At 43.5% G+C, this 14,241-nt stretch overlaps 2 protein-coding genes across 3 annotated transcripts in view; both read right to left on the bottom strand.

Moving 5' to 3' along the window:
- Nucleotides 1-14,241, bottom strand: part of Hs2st1 (heparan sulfate 2-O-sulfotransferase 1) — a 217,405-nt gene that overhangs the window by 189,849 nt on the left and 13,315 nt on the right. The window lies entirely within an intron of this gene.
- On the bottom strand, nt 337-10,731 carry LOC147827633 (leucine-rich repeat-containing protein 37A2-like). Its single transcript, XM_087213032.1, has one exon. It carries the CDS (start codon nt 8,685-8,687, stop codon nt 5,376-5,378), a length of 3,312 nt encoding a protein of 1,103 aa, XP_087069158.1. The 5' UTR covers nt 8,688-10,731; the 3' UTR covers nt 337-5,375.

Genomic DNA, 14,241 nt, shown 5'->3' with positions numbered 1-14,241 from the left:
AACCAGACAGCCTGGTGTCAAGGCAACAGAGAACTTAATGGTCAAACATTTGAGTTAAGCACTTACTGTTCTGTGCCTATGTCTCTTGGGTGGAGGTGTTTTGGCTCTCTCTCTCAGTCCGCAGGACAAACTGCCATGCCAACATGACCTTGACTCCACTGTGGATCTTCCAAATGCCTCAGAGCAGCACAGCTGAACTGGGCTCCCGGTGAAGCTCTCCCAGTTCACAATGTTTTCTATCATTCAGGCAACATAGAAGGTTTTTCTTCTATAAATCTGATGGTGTGCTCCTTAGCTTTCTTTCTTTCTTTCGTGGTACCTAGATTTCTTCTTTTAATGTAAAAAAAATTTGTCAGCCTTGTGTTTTGTTTGTTTTCGTGGTTCTGGGAATCAAACTGAGGGCCTTGCTTTTGCTAAGCAAACAATGTACCACTGAGCCACAGTCCCAAACCTGTCAGTTTTTTCTTAGGGCACCCAAATCAATACTTTAAAAAAGTTGTTGAGGAAAACACTTTGTAAAGGACTTGGCTTAAGTGTGAAAAGTTCTAAATATACTTTATGAAAGACTGGTAATGAAATATTTCACCAAAAATTTTCATTCCCATTGCAAAATGATCATCTATCTTTTCATGTAGTCAGTAAATTTACTTCCAATGGCAAATGTGCTGCACAAAACCCCTCAAATGACTGGAAATAAGCATTTCTTTTAGAAAATCAACTGCATTGTGCTTTGAATACTTTGTGTTTGATTAATCTTGAGAAAAATTCTTTTGGTGAAAAGATTCAAATCTGGAGGGCTGGGGATGTAGCTCAGTGGTGCCACGCCTGCCTGGCAAGTGCAAGGTCCTGAGTTCGATCCCTGGTGGGGGGTGGGGGGGATTCAAATCTGGGTATTTTACCATTTAAAAAAGGAATTACTTTGTTTTATGAAAACGTTGGTATATTCTCTTACACAGAAGAGGACATAATTTTCTACTAAGTGGAAATGTCTTGTCTTCTGTATTTTTTTTTGAAATTTCTTTTTTCTTTGGTACAAGGGATCGAACTCAGGTCCTCGTGCTTGTGAGGCAGGCAGCAGAGCCACTGAATTAAATCCCCAGCCCTTGTGTTTGTTTTCTAAAGGCCATTAGCACCCCTTATCTACCTTCTTTGGTCTCTCCATCTCAATGAACCTCAAGATTTTCACTTGCCCATGTCTGTCTCTTCACGCCTAAGAACTTATACCAGCACTGAGAACAAGTGACATATTTGGCAGGAAGTACTAGAGAATTAATGCCACTCAGGTGCAGTCCTCAAAAAATGACAGATAGGAATTAGTGTATAAATATTCCAGCTCCACTTTCTTTGGGTGGCTGTTTCTTGCAGTTTCCTTATGGGATTGAACTCCACAGTCACCATGATGGAAGCAGGCTTGACAGCCCACCCGTGATGACTGCCTTCCATTCCTTGTGTCACTTTCCTATTCCCCTTCTAGGAGTCCCCTCCCCTCCAAAATAAGCTCTTGTACTAAAGTCCTTGTCCTAGGGTCTACTTCTGGAAAACCCAAACTAAGCTGGCATATATGTTGAAAATGACATCATTCTGCTATTTCAAATTTTTAAATGCTGGCAGAGTGCTGACCCATAATGTCCAAACTGTTAAAAGGATAATTCTTACATAAATAAGGTAGCATGTGTCAAAGTTTTATATAATTCATTTATGAGAGAACTGGCAGAATAACTGAGTTGATTTCAATGTACAGGGTCAGTGGGAAAAAGGAATGCTGAAAAAAGATTGCTAAATTAGAGGTAAAACGGATTAATGACCTACAAAGCAATAGCATCACTGCTGTAGTTTGCAACACTGGGTGTTGATCCCAGGGGCTTCTCAATAACTTACACCCTCAGCCTTTTTTATTTTACTTTTAAAAATTTGAGACAGGATCTCACTAAATCTCTAAATTTCCCAATTTGGGCTCCAACTTGTGAGCTTCTTGCCTCCACCTCCCAGAATGCATTGCTATAGTTTGGATAATGTCCCTGAAAGGTCCGTGTATTGAAGACTTGGTCCATAGCTGGTGGCACTATTGAAAAGTGGTAGAACCTTTAAGAGGAGGGACCTAGGGGGAGGTCTTATGTCACTGTATTGTAGACAGCTAAGTTAGGTAAAAATATTATAGGCAGTCAAACAGGACTGAGCCCTCAGAAAGTCAGGAAAAAAGGTAAAAACACACTACAACTGTGCCTAGAGACACATCAGTTAGAAGCCAGGCCTCAAAATAATGACAAAAGGACCAGGGTGACATAGTTCCTCAACACCTTCCCTAGTGAAGTCTAGATAGGCATCAGTCACCTCAGTGGGTGACCAACACCACCAGATCCATCATCTTCCTGAGAAGTTCTTTGCTCTTTCCATGTACTCTTGCTATGTGACTTGCTTCCCTGTTGAATCACCATTACCTAAGCGACTGTACTTGTGACCTTATTGGTTGATCATAGTGGTAACCCCCATTGTACCCACGTGGTTTTTGCTCTATAAAAACTTCCCTATAAAGGAGGGTCCTCAGCCACCCAATCAGGACCCCTCCTGCCTGTCAGGAGCTATCCTCTCAATCAATATTTCCTATTCTTAACCTTCACTGTTCCTAGAATTCATTTTTTGATTTTAGGGAACATGAACCCGGCGTATCAGACATCTAACAGGTTGGGAGTTATAATATTTCTCATATCATTTGGAGGTCCTATTTCATCTCTGATATCTCTTGAAGGCATGCCCTTGAAGGGGATTATGGGGCCCCAGCCCCTTGTCTTTCTCTTTTTCTCTTTTTGGCCGTGAGGTGAATCATTTTGCTCAGCTGTGTGCTCCTGTCATGATGTGCCACCCTGTTACAGACCCAAAGCAATGAAACCAACTGATATCTCCAAAACTGTAGCCAAAATAAACCTTTTCACGTTAAAACTTGATTTTCTCAGATTTTTTTTTATACTAATGAAAAGCTAATACCCTTTGAGTTATATTATCACATAGAGGAGCAAATATCACGCCAGTTTTCTACAAACATAAACTCAAATTTTATAGAGTTGAAAAAAAGCTAGGCCTTTGATCAATTAGTAATATACTAAGTCAACAATGTCAAACATTACTTACATGAGAATGCCAAACAAATGGGCCCTAGCACCATCAAGTTTACTCAATTATCTTTTTTACTTATCTCCAAGTTTGGAATCATTTTTCTGAATAGTGCAAGATTTTATGTGATTTATAAGTAACCCATGAGCTGAAGATTGTAACATTCTTAGTTGCAAATAAATAAGTTGTGAAAAGCATGTGTGTTTGCATGTGTTTTAAACTCACTTTACTCGTTTGGGACCAAGTATATTTTGAAGACATTTTTAAAAATAAAAGCTTGCTGCACAAAACTTCCCCTACCATGAGAGGGATTTTGCTTTTGCTATTTTAATTTTTATTAAGTGTAAGGAGTACTTCGGTGAAATTATCTGGAAATTCTAGATCTGGAAATTGGTTCAGACATAGACTGTACAGATTTTCCTCACTGGCAAAGAATCAGGGAAAATGGGTTATTCTAGATTCATTGGGATTTTTAAAAATTGTTAATTACTGATTGTTCAAGCAAGCCCTCTGGTGGTCTTTAAAAAAGAAAATGAAAAGAGAAAAGAACATGGACCGCTATCTTTTGCAATTTGTACTTTTTTGGTTTTATCTTTTAAAAAATCGGAATGAACATTGTTTCAGACCACAATATCAGACCCTCAGTGACACCGAATTTACCTACTGTGTGTGAGGCTTTGGGCTAAATCCCCAGCCTCACCAAAAAGAAAAAAAGAAGGAAAAAAGAAAAGACCGTGGTATCTTTTTCTTTCTCACCGTCAAATTGTGATCAATGGTGGTAAGATGAAAAAAAATCAATTTCTTCCTCCCTCTTATACTTTGTTAGAGAGCCCAAAGGGCTACCTCATTATTAGCTAATAAGACCTATCTGCCAGTGCCACGTCTTGTTAAACACTCAATTTGAAAATTCGGGAATGCTAGGTGAGGAGCACACCCCCTTCCCTGCTCTCTGACACAGGCAATTTAGAGTGAAACATCTTTGCATGTTATCAGGAATTAAATGGAGGAAGCTTAAAAGATTTTCTCAAAGCCCCAGTTCAAATAGGCTCTTTTCTTCCCTGATAGCTCTGAGAGCCAGTAACCCCTGAAAGCTGGCAGTAGAAGGGAGTGTTGGTTCTTTGTAAATTGAATGACCTGATTTTTATCTCTAGTTGGATTCCAGGAGGAAGCATGAAGTCATTTCAACCACTGGCCAGAAAACTTCTTGCTTAATGAGCACTCTGAGCTTACTGGCAGCCAAGAAGGCCTTTGTTTACTGTGCTTAGCAGCAGGGGTCAAAGAGCCTTCTTTTCTGGCTCTCAGGAACAAAGGGACAGCATTGCTAACTGGCCCTTGTCTGTGAGCAAGTCTGACAATAGTGGACAAATACAGACTACTCTCAAAAGGTCAAGAGGCCTAACAGGTCAGGAGGACAGGAGGGCGGAGCTGAAATGCCATCCAAGACAGGTTTTCTGCCTCCTCCTTATGGTACGGAAGTCATCTCTGTCTGACCCCAAGTCAGGGCTGAGTTTCAGCCAGGCATCCTGTGGCATGTGTGTGCTGCTCTTCTGCCCACAGCTCTTGCACGTTCCTGCCCCAGCCCCAGGTCAAACTTATCAACTAAGAAAAGCCCAGGCCCTGATGGCTTCACTGCTGAATTCTACAAGACATTTAGAGAGGAACTGCTGCCACTACTGTTTAAACTCTTCAATGAAACTGAAAGGGAAGCAATACTCCCAAATTCATTCCTGGAAGCAAGCATCACCTTGATCCCCAAAGCAGAGAAAGACCCAACCGAAAAGGAGAACTATAGGCCAATCTCACTAATGAACATAGATGCAAAAATCCTTAATAAGATAATGGCAAACACAATGTAGAAGATCATCAAGAAGATCATACACCCTGATCAAGTGGGATTCATCCCAGGGATGCAGGGATGGTTCAACATACGAAAATCAATCAATGTAATACACTATATCAATACAGCCAAGGACAAAAACCATATGATTATCTCCATAGACACAGAAAAAGCATTTGACAAAATCCAACACGTATTTATGATAAAAGCCCTACAAAAAATTGGAATAGATGGTCTCGACCTCAAACTGATAGAAGCCATCTACGAAAAACCAACAGCCAGTATCATACTAAATGGTCAAAAACTGAAATCCTTCACACTAAAATCAGGAACAAGACAAGGATGTCCAGTTTTTTTTTTTTTAATAGGAGATAAGAACGTCTTTATTGACGAGGGAAAAATAAGCTTGCTCCTCACTCGCAGGACGAGGTCAGTAGGTGAGCACCTCCAGTAGCTCATCATCACTCTCCTTGTAACTGGCTGATTCTGGAGGCTTGGTCTCTTTCTTGGGGTTCCACCCGGCCTCTGGATCTTCGACTCTGGCACTTCTGTGCCCGACGCAGAAGGCGATGGTGGCGATGACAACAGGTATCATCATCAAAACCAGGGATAATGCCCCGATGATCCAGCTGTATACATACATGTCTTCAAGAACATGTTCTGTGGACATCCAAGGCATCTGCTGTCCCTTCTGCTTGCCATGGGCTTCTGTGCCCTCCGTGACCGTGGGGTCAGAATACAGCTGCTGCTGCTCCCACTGGGCCTGGGACACCATGGACTCCAGCTGCTCAGTCAGAAGCATCAGCAGGAGGCGAGACTTGGAGATGAGCTTGGCACAGGAGGGGGACATGGGGGCCTCAGCGCACTCCGTTTTCAAAATGCTGACGACCTGGGAGATGAGCCATCTCACTCTGTAGTCAGGGATGAGCGGCTGCAGCAAGTGATTCAGCTTTGTTTCTAACCCGACCTCCAGGGACGGCAGCCCTGGGGAGGTGATGTGTGTGGGGGCCGAGGTCAAGCCCGAGGCAGAGTCTGCAGCAGACACACTCAGGTTCCCTGGTGCTGACGGGAAGCCTGCTGGAGGGGAGTCCATGAGGCTCCTCCGTGCCCGGAACCCAGGCCTCTTTGCTGGGCTCAGGCCGCTGCGTGCATTTCCCTTGGTGAGCTGTGCCCTCGGGTTGGCCTGGGCTGTTCTGAGGGACACAGGGAAGAGAGTTCCAGCCAAGCGACGACTCTTTTGTGACTGCCAGGCAGGTGGAGTTGCCTTCATTCTTAGCACTCTGTCCTGCCCGTGGTTTAGAAACCGTATGCTGTGGGTGAAGTCTTTCGCTCTGCTTCTCACCACAGGCTGGGCTCTGGCAGGGGTGGATGTGGGGGACCTGCCCAGCCAGGGAGCTGGCAGGGAGGAAGGGGTGGCTACCCTCTGTCCTTCTGTGAGGATGGAGAATCTCTCCAGGTTCCTGGGGCTGGGGGCCCCCGTGACGCTGCGCCAGCTCCGTGGCACTGGGGTCCCCGAGGCTGCTTGTGCAAGGGGCCAGGTGACCTGCCTGTCCCTGACCTGCTGCTTCCTCCTGTCCTGCAGCAGCCTTTTACCTGTGCCCTTCAGGCCCCTGAGGCCCCTGTCCACTGTGTGCAGCCTTCTTCCTCTCAGGTTCTCCGCCATGCTGTTTTCCTGTGTCGGAGCCCTTCCCAGTGTTCTAGATATTTGCGGCTCCAAGGTGGGACCCAAAATGCTGGGCTGTATACGCCTGACAGTGTCTTCTTCCTTCTTAACCGCCTCCATTTTTTTCTCAATTTCTACATTTGACCAATTTCTGAGCAAATTCAGCTCTTCCAATTTATTTTTGTTGGACTCGTGGATAAAGGAGGAGTTCTTTATATCCTTTTTTAAAGAATCGGTGTTATCTCCATGAAATGCATTTGGAAAAAGCCTTGCAATGAGTGGCAGTAGAGCTGACTGCACATCCTCTGGGTTTCCCTCTGAGAGATAGGGCACCACGTAGCTGGGGGCGTTGATCACGTCACTTTCGTCATGAAATTTGAGCTGGTTGCTCGTGATGTCCGACCAGGGGGCCACACTTTGCTGCGAAGATGACGTCCCAGGCTCGATGCTCAGCTGGGCGCTGGTGCTGTTGTTCCGGGCCTGTAGCGCCTTCATGAGCCTCCCATCCACATTCCCCATGGCCCCTGCCTCAAAGCACTGCGTGGTGTTGGACAGACAGGTGCTTTCACAGTGCAGCTTGACTGTCGGGCACACAACCTCGATATCACTCTTAATTTGGCAGAGGCAGCAGGCCATGTGGCTCGGCAAGATCAGTGTTTGCAACTCCAGAGTCATGGTGAGGATGTTCTCCAGCACTGCAGGGGACACGTGTGTTGCTCCCAAGTCCAGGTGTTTTAATGCTGGTAATTTAAAAAAGGATGGATCTTCGATAGTTGTCAGAGGGTTATTGTTGAGGACTACTTGATGTAAAAACTGCATCCCGTGCCATGCATGAAATGTTCCGTAGCTGATCTGAGAAACAAAATTGCAACGAAGATTTACAAACTGCAAAAAGGGTAGTGAGTCAAATGTCCCTCTTTCAATTGAACGTATTTTATTGCAGGATAAATCTAAGTACTGCAGGGACAGCAGGCCTGCAAAGGAGTCTTTTCGTAATTCAGTCAGGGAGTTTCCACTGAGATTTAGTTTCTCAACCCACCGGTATGTTCTCCAAACATTCTTATCAAGGGAAGAAATAGAATTTCCTTGGAAATTTAAGACGGTGAAGGTCCTGTTGTGGGCACTGGGCTCGAGGGCAGGCACCTCGTGCAGCCTGCGGGTGGGGCCGAGGTCAGTGCAAGACAGGGTCTCCTCCTGGCAGGAACAGAGCTCGCATATGTCCTTGTGTGTCGTGCTGCTCTGTGCACTTAGCACAGTTAGAGCCTTCACCTCCGCTGGTTGAGTGGTGACTTCAGTCAGGTTTGGATGCTGAGCCTGAATCTGGTCTGGGCGTGGCAGCGTCACCCCAGTCTGTGTTACAGGAGCTGTAGATTTCTGCAGGGATGGAGAGTGTGCAGCCCCTGTGGAGGGCACGGCAGTGCTGCTGGGATCCACGTGGGAAGGTGGGCCTGCGACCGGGCGTGATGGGCGATGTTGAGTGGGCTCCTGACCAGGACTTGGAGCTCCCGTCTCCGGAGGCACTGGAGGTTGAGTGACAGACTCAGCTGGGTCTGCAGGCTGGGAGGAGGGCTTCTGCACAGCTGGAGGAACTCTAGCTTCTGCAGTCCACGGTGGAGTTCTGGTAAGCTGTGGGTCCAAAGGTCCAACTGTGCCCAGAATCAGGTTTGGTGGTGGAAGCGTCACCTCGGCGGGCCTTGCGTGAACAGCTGCAGACCTCAGAACCAGTTTTCGGAGCCTCTCTTGCCAAGGTAGCTTGGCACGCAGACCTTGAGGTGGGGCGGCAACCTCTTCCAGCTGTGGGGACAGCTGTCCCGCAAACCTCTGAGGTGGAGACAACATCTTGGTGGGCACCGAGGAATCCGGGTAAACAAAGCCCCCAGGCTCTTCTGGGGGAGTAGGAGCAGTGAGTGATTCAAGCGGGAGATCAGAATCAAGGGAAGAGGCCTTATTAGCTGCTAGGGGCTCAGAGTTCAGGTGAACTCGGTACGGGGTCCAGCCTGGCTGTGGAACAGCCAGGATGGGCAGGCACATCTGTTGCCAGTGCAGCAACAGTGTAGCCCAGAAATAAAGCGAGAACATGACAGGGCAAGGTTCAGTCGCACAGATCTAGGCCAGTAGGGTGCTGACCCTAGGTCTGCTAGAACCTTTCTGGCAGCCACCTGTGTGGCAAGTGCCTTGGTAACGGTGCTCACCCACATTCTGCCACACCCCACCCTTTCTGTATGACACCATAGTGGAGGAAACCTTTCTCAGGGCTGCCCATCAGTGCCCAGGCCTGACTCTCTTTCCCTTAAAAGGTGACAGTGGCTTTTCGCAGGGCCTCTTCTCCATAGCAATGCCAACCTGTGGTCTTGGGCCTGCACCAGCCATTGGGTGGGGTGGGGAAGAGGTTCCCATGGAAGTTAGGGCTTGGTCTTGGGATGCTCAGAAGTGTTGCAGCAGAGAGGAGCAGCTCTGTGCTATAGCCAAGTGTTACAACTCAGTGTGGTGGCTCTGAAACACAGCTCCGAGGCACAGCTGAGCTTTATTGCTCAGTGTGGCAACTCCAGGTCACGGCTCTCATTCTTTGAAGACTTGAGAATCTGATGGTCAGTTGAAGAGGCAGAGATAAGCCTTTTAGTATAGGAGTCGGAGCATTCTACTAGAAATGAGAGTCTCCTTATATAGGGAGCCACAGGGTAGGTGAGCATGCTCATTGAAGCGGGGGAAGGGAGGGACGGGGACACGGGGGCAGAGTTACAGAACATTTCTGGCAGGGTCCAGAGCTTAACAGAACCTTCTTGTGAGAGGGCAGGGCTTAACAGAACATTCCTGAAAGGTCACACAGTTCAAACAGCCACACACCACTGTGATACACTGGGCAGGAGCCCAGCCACATAAACTTACAGGTCCAAAACAAAACATTCTGTGGAGAAAAAAATGGAGGCAAGGCCAGGGCCTGTCTTACTGTTTAGCACTGCTCTATCAGAAGTAGTGGTCCAGCCCTGGCAACTGGAGCTCTTCCCCCTCCACCTGAAACCCAGAGTGAGTCTTCCTCCCCTTGGCTGCACTGCTTCCAAGCAAAACCAAGACCAGGTGGGGTGGAGGCAGGAGAGCACATCTGAAGGCGATTTCTTCCACAGTGTTGCCATTTGCTCTGAACTCCGTAAGGGTTCCATGTTTCAGAACTCACTCCTCTCCATCAGATTCGGGCTTCATAGACATCCCCACTGTGATGACTTCACAGTTTCAAAGGGAGTTCGAACCCGGGACGGAGACCATGGGACCAGTAGATACTTCAGATCACAAGGCAGGGGCAATTTTTATTCTCCAAGAACCACAACGTCCTGGGATACAATGAGCAAAGCTTCAGAGAAAGCACTGCAAGGCTGGCCATGTAGCTCAGTTGAGCTGCACCTGCCTCACAAGCAATCAAAAGAGACAGACTGGCAGAATGGGTCAAGAAGCACAATCCAACAATATGCTGCATACAGGAAACACACTTAATTCAAAAGGAAACTCAGAGACTGAAAGATAAAGGGTGGAAAACAATACTCCATGCAACAGGAACCCAAAAAGAAGCAGGAGTACCTATCCTCTTGGCAGAGCAAGGAGATTTCAAACCAACACTAATTAACAGAGACGAAGAAGGACACTACATCCTTGCAAAGGGAAGAATCCAAGAGGAAGAGATGACAATCGTAAATATCTATGCACCAAACACTAGTGCACCCAACTATATAAAACAAATACTAACGGACATGAAAAGCCATATATGCACTAATACAATTGTAGTGGGGGAACTCAACACCCCACTGTCACAAATAGATAGATCAACTAGACTAAAAATAAGTAATGAAATACTAGAACTCAATCGAACTCTTGAACAAATGAACTTAACAGATGTTTACAGAGTCTTCCACCCCACAAAATCAGAATACACATTCTTCTCAGCTGCACATGGGTCATTCTCAAAAATAGACCACATACTCACACATAGAACATGTTTAAGTAAGTGCAAAGGAATTGAAGTTATCTCCTGTATATTATCAGACCATACTGCCATGAAATTGGAGATCCATAGCAAAAGAAACTCAAAAAATGTCATAAACACGTGGAAATTGAACAACACACTTCTGAATAACCAATGGGTCACAGAGGAAATTAAAGAAGAAATCAGACAGTTCCTTCAATTAAATGACAATGACAATACAACATATCGGAATCTATGGGACACAATGAAAGCAGTCTTAGGAGGGAAATTCATAGCAGTGAATATGCATATTAGGAAAACAGAATGAGCCCAATTAAACAACTTGATGCTGAACCTCAAGCTTCTAGAAAAAGAAGATCAGGACAACCCCAAAGCTCATACAAGGGAAGAAATTATAAAGATCAGAGGAGAAATCAATGCAATGGAGACTAAGAGAATGATACAAAAAATCAATGAAGCCAAGAGTTGGTTCTTTGAAACAATCAACAAAATTGATAAACCTTTAGTCAACCCTGTCAGAAAAAGGAAAGAAAAGGCCCAAATCCATGCAATTAGGAATGAAAAGGGTGAAACTACAACAGACCCAGCAGAAATCCAGAGGATCATCAATACCTACTTCCAGAACCTATACGCCAATAAGATGGACAACACAGAAGAAATGGACAGATTCCTAGATACATATGAATTACCAAAGTTGAATGAAGAAGACCTAAAAATTCTGAACAACCCAATATCAACCAATGAAATTGAAAATGTAATTAAAAACATCACCTAAGAAAAGCCTGGGTCCTGATGGCTTCACTGCTGAATTCTACAAGACATTTAGAGAGGAACTGCTGCCACTACTGTTTAAACTCTTCAATGAAATTGAAAGGGAAGCAATACTCCCAAATTCATTCCTGGAAGCAAGCATCACCTTGATCCCCAAAGCAGAGAAAGACCCAACCGAAAAGGAGAACTATAGGCCAATCTCACTAATGAACATAGATGCAAAAATCCTTAATAAGATAATGGCAAACAGAATGCAGAATATCATCAAGAAGATCATACACCCTAATCAAGTGGGATTCATCCCAGGGATGCAGGGATGGTTCAATATACGAAAATCAATTAATGTAATACACTATATCAATAGAGCCAAGAACAAAAACCATATGATTATCTCCACAGACGCAGAAAAAGCATTTGACAAAATCCAACATGCATTTATGATAAAAGCCCTACAAAAAATTGGAATAGATGGTCTCGACCTCAAACTGATAGAAGCCATCTATGAAAAACCAACAGCCAATATCATACTAAATGGTCAAAAACTGAAATCCTTCACACTAAAATCAGGAACAAGACAAGGATGTCCACTATCCCAACTGCATTTCTTAATGTGTAACTCTTTTTTATTTTTTTGGTACTGGGGATGGAACTCAGGACCTTCTGCTTGGGAGGCAGGCAGTAAAACCACTGAGCCAAATCCCCAGCCCAATGTATAACTTTCTCAAGCTGACTACTTTGAAAAATATTTATATTTTGTCCTACTGTTCATGACCATACCATAATTAATTATGGTAATTATTAATGGTAATTATTACCATAATTAATAATTATTAATGGTAATTAATAATTATTCTTCAGAACTGTGCCGAGAAGCTTCTGGGGAAGACAGATTCATCATATTAACCTAACCTAAAACTGTGTTTTTCCTCCTTTTCTGTATCCTCCCTTGAAAAAAGCACCTACTTCTTACGTCTAACAATCCATGTGCTTTTTGTGACTATCCTGCTTACTCTTACACTGTTGGAATATGAAGAGGAAAAGGCAGGTACTACTTATTAAGCAAATCATTTTAATTTTATAAATCATAGATCAGTATATTTGGTCATGACTATACCCTAAAATGATAGCCATATGACTTTTATGCATCACTTTATTTGGAAATACTTTTATCACCAAGCAAGATTTCAGCTGCTGTTGCTTTAGCGCGTGAGTATATTACATAAATTACGGTGCATGAAACTATATAATTATACCATGGAGAACTAGAGGAATGGTAGGAAAAGTGAAAACTCTCAGCAAATCTGTCTTTAATTTGTGCCTTAGTAATTTCATTTGAGCCTTTAATATTAATCTAATACTCATTTAAATCACATTTGAAAACTGTTATTTTAAATCATTTGGAAATTATATATTAGAATAGCCAACTTAATCCTTATGTTTCTTGGTTAGTATGACTATGTAAATAAATTATAAACAGATTTTTAAAATTAAATAACCTCAAAAAAGAAAACCCTTCAATGTACTGGTTTTCTTTTTTGTTTGTTTGTTTTTGAGACAAGGTCTCGCTATGTAGTCCAGGCTGGTCTTAAACTCATTATGTAGCCCAAGCTGGCCTCAAACTCACTGCAATCCTTCTGCCTCACCCTCCCAAGTGCTGAGATTACACGCATGGGCCATCATGCCCGGCCCCAATGTACTGTTATTTTTAACTCCACTGAGAAAATAAGTACACTTAATAGGAAAAAAAAAAATTTGTGTGTAACATAAATTTTTTTAAGCAACTAAAAACATGATTTTAAATTCTATCAAAATGATCACTGATGATCTCTACATAAGATTCTACACTGTTTGATTCTACAATGAAAATAACTTTAACTCAGAAGTTAATAGCAATAGCACAAATCATTCAGGCTACAATATCTAACTCAATTCTTATAATTACATGACTGATCTTCCCAACTATACTTTTATTACCAAAATAATAAAACTTTCACTTTTTATTCTGTAACCAAAGTATAGAATTTGTTTTCTTGAATTTCTATATAAAATGTTGGAAGTACACTATTACTCCAAAACTTAACTTAAAATCTGAGGTAAAAGATATCTATAGAGACCTTTTGGGTAGCCCAATAAACCAATGCCTACAAAAAGAAAACATGCTACAAAATAACACTAGGTACAGTGGACCCTAGAGTTATGACTGGCCTGACATACAAACAACTTGGGTTATGACCAGAATTTTAGTTTTAACTTAGGAACAAAGTCTTAAGTTATGACCCAAATTCCAGGCACTTATGGTTTCAGATGCTCTCAGATTTATCCCTTAAAGAGTTCTGGAAGGAACATGACAACATCCTTTCCTGTATGGTGTTAAAGGAGAAATTCTGGGCCACTGTCTCTCTAAAGACACTGACATCTGCCTATATACAGAAGAGAGACATTGAAGGCAATTGACCAACTTGAGTTATAAGCAGCCCTTGAGAATAAAGTGAGTTCATAAGTTAAGGGTCCACTGACCTACACAGATACGTATTTTACTTTGGTTTTTCTTACCTACATCTGCATTTTCAACCATTCTATTATCACATAGGCATCCATAAATTTCAACTCTTTTTCCAGGACAAGGTAGGATGAAATGCAAAAATGGCTTTAGTCTTTTAGAGACAGGGTCTCACTATGTTGCCCAGGCTGGTCATAGGCTCCTGAGCTCAAGAAATCCTCCTGCCTCAGCATCCCAAGGAAAGTAGCTAGACCACCATACTCAGCTAGTCTCCCAAAATTTCTGACTGTAGAATGGCAAATAATTGTTCACCTGAGTTAATAGCTTTTAAAGCTGGGTGGAATTTAAGAATTTTGCTTTATCTTTAAAATTGTTTTTTCTAAAGTAAC

Source organism: Heterocephalus glaber, unplaced genomic scaffold (assembly GCF_053883595.1).
Source record: "Heterocephalus glaber isolate CG9 unplaced genomic scaffold, H.glaber_assembly_v1.0 deba00001442, whole genome shotgun sequence".
Lineage (NCBI taxonomy): Eukaryota > Metazoa > Chordata > Mammalia > Rodentia > Bathyergidae > Heterocephalus > Heterocephalus glaber.
This window is presented reverse-complemented; position numbering and strand designations above follow the sequence as displayed.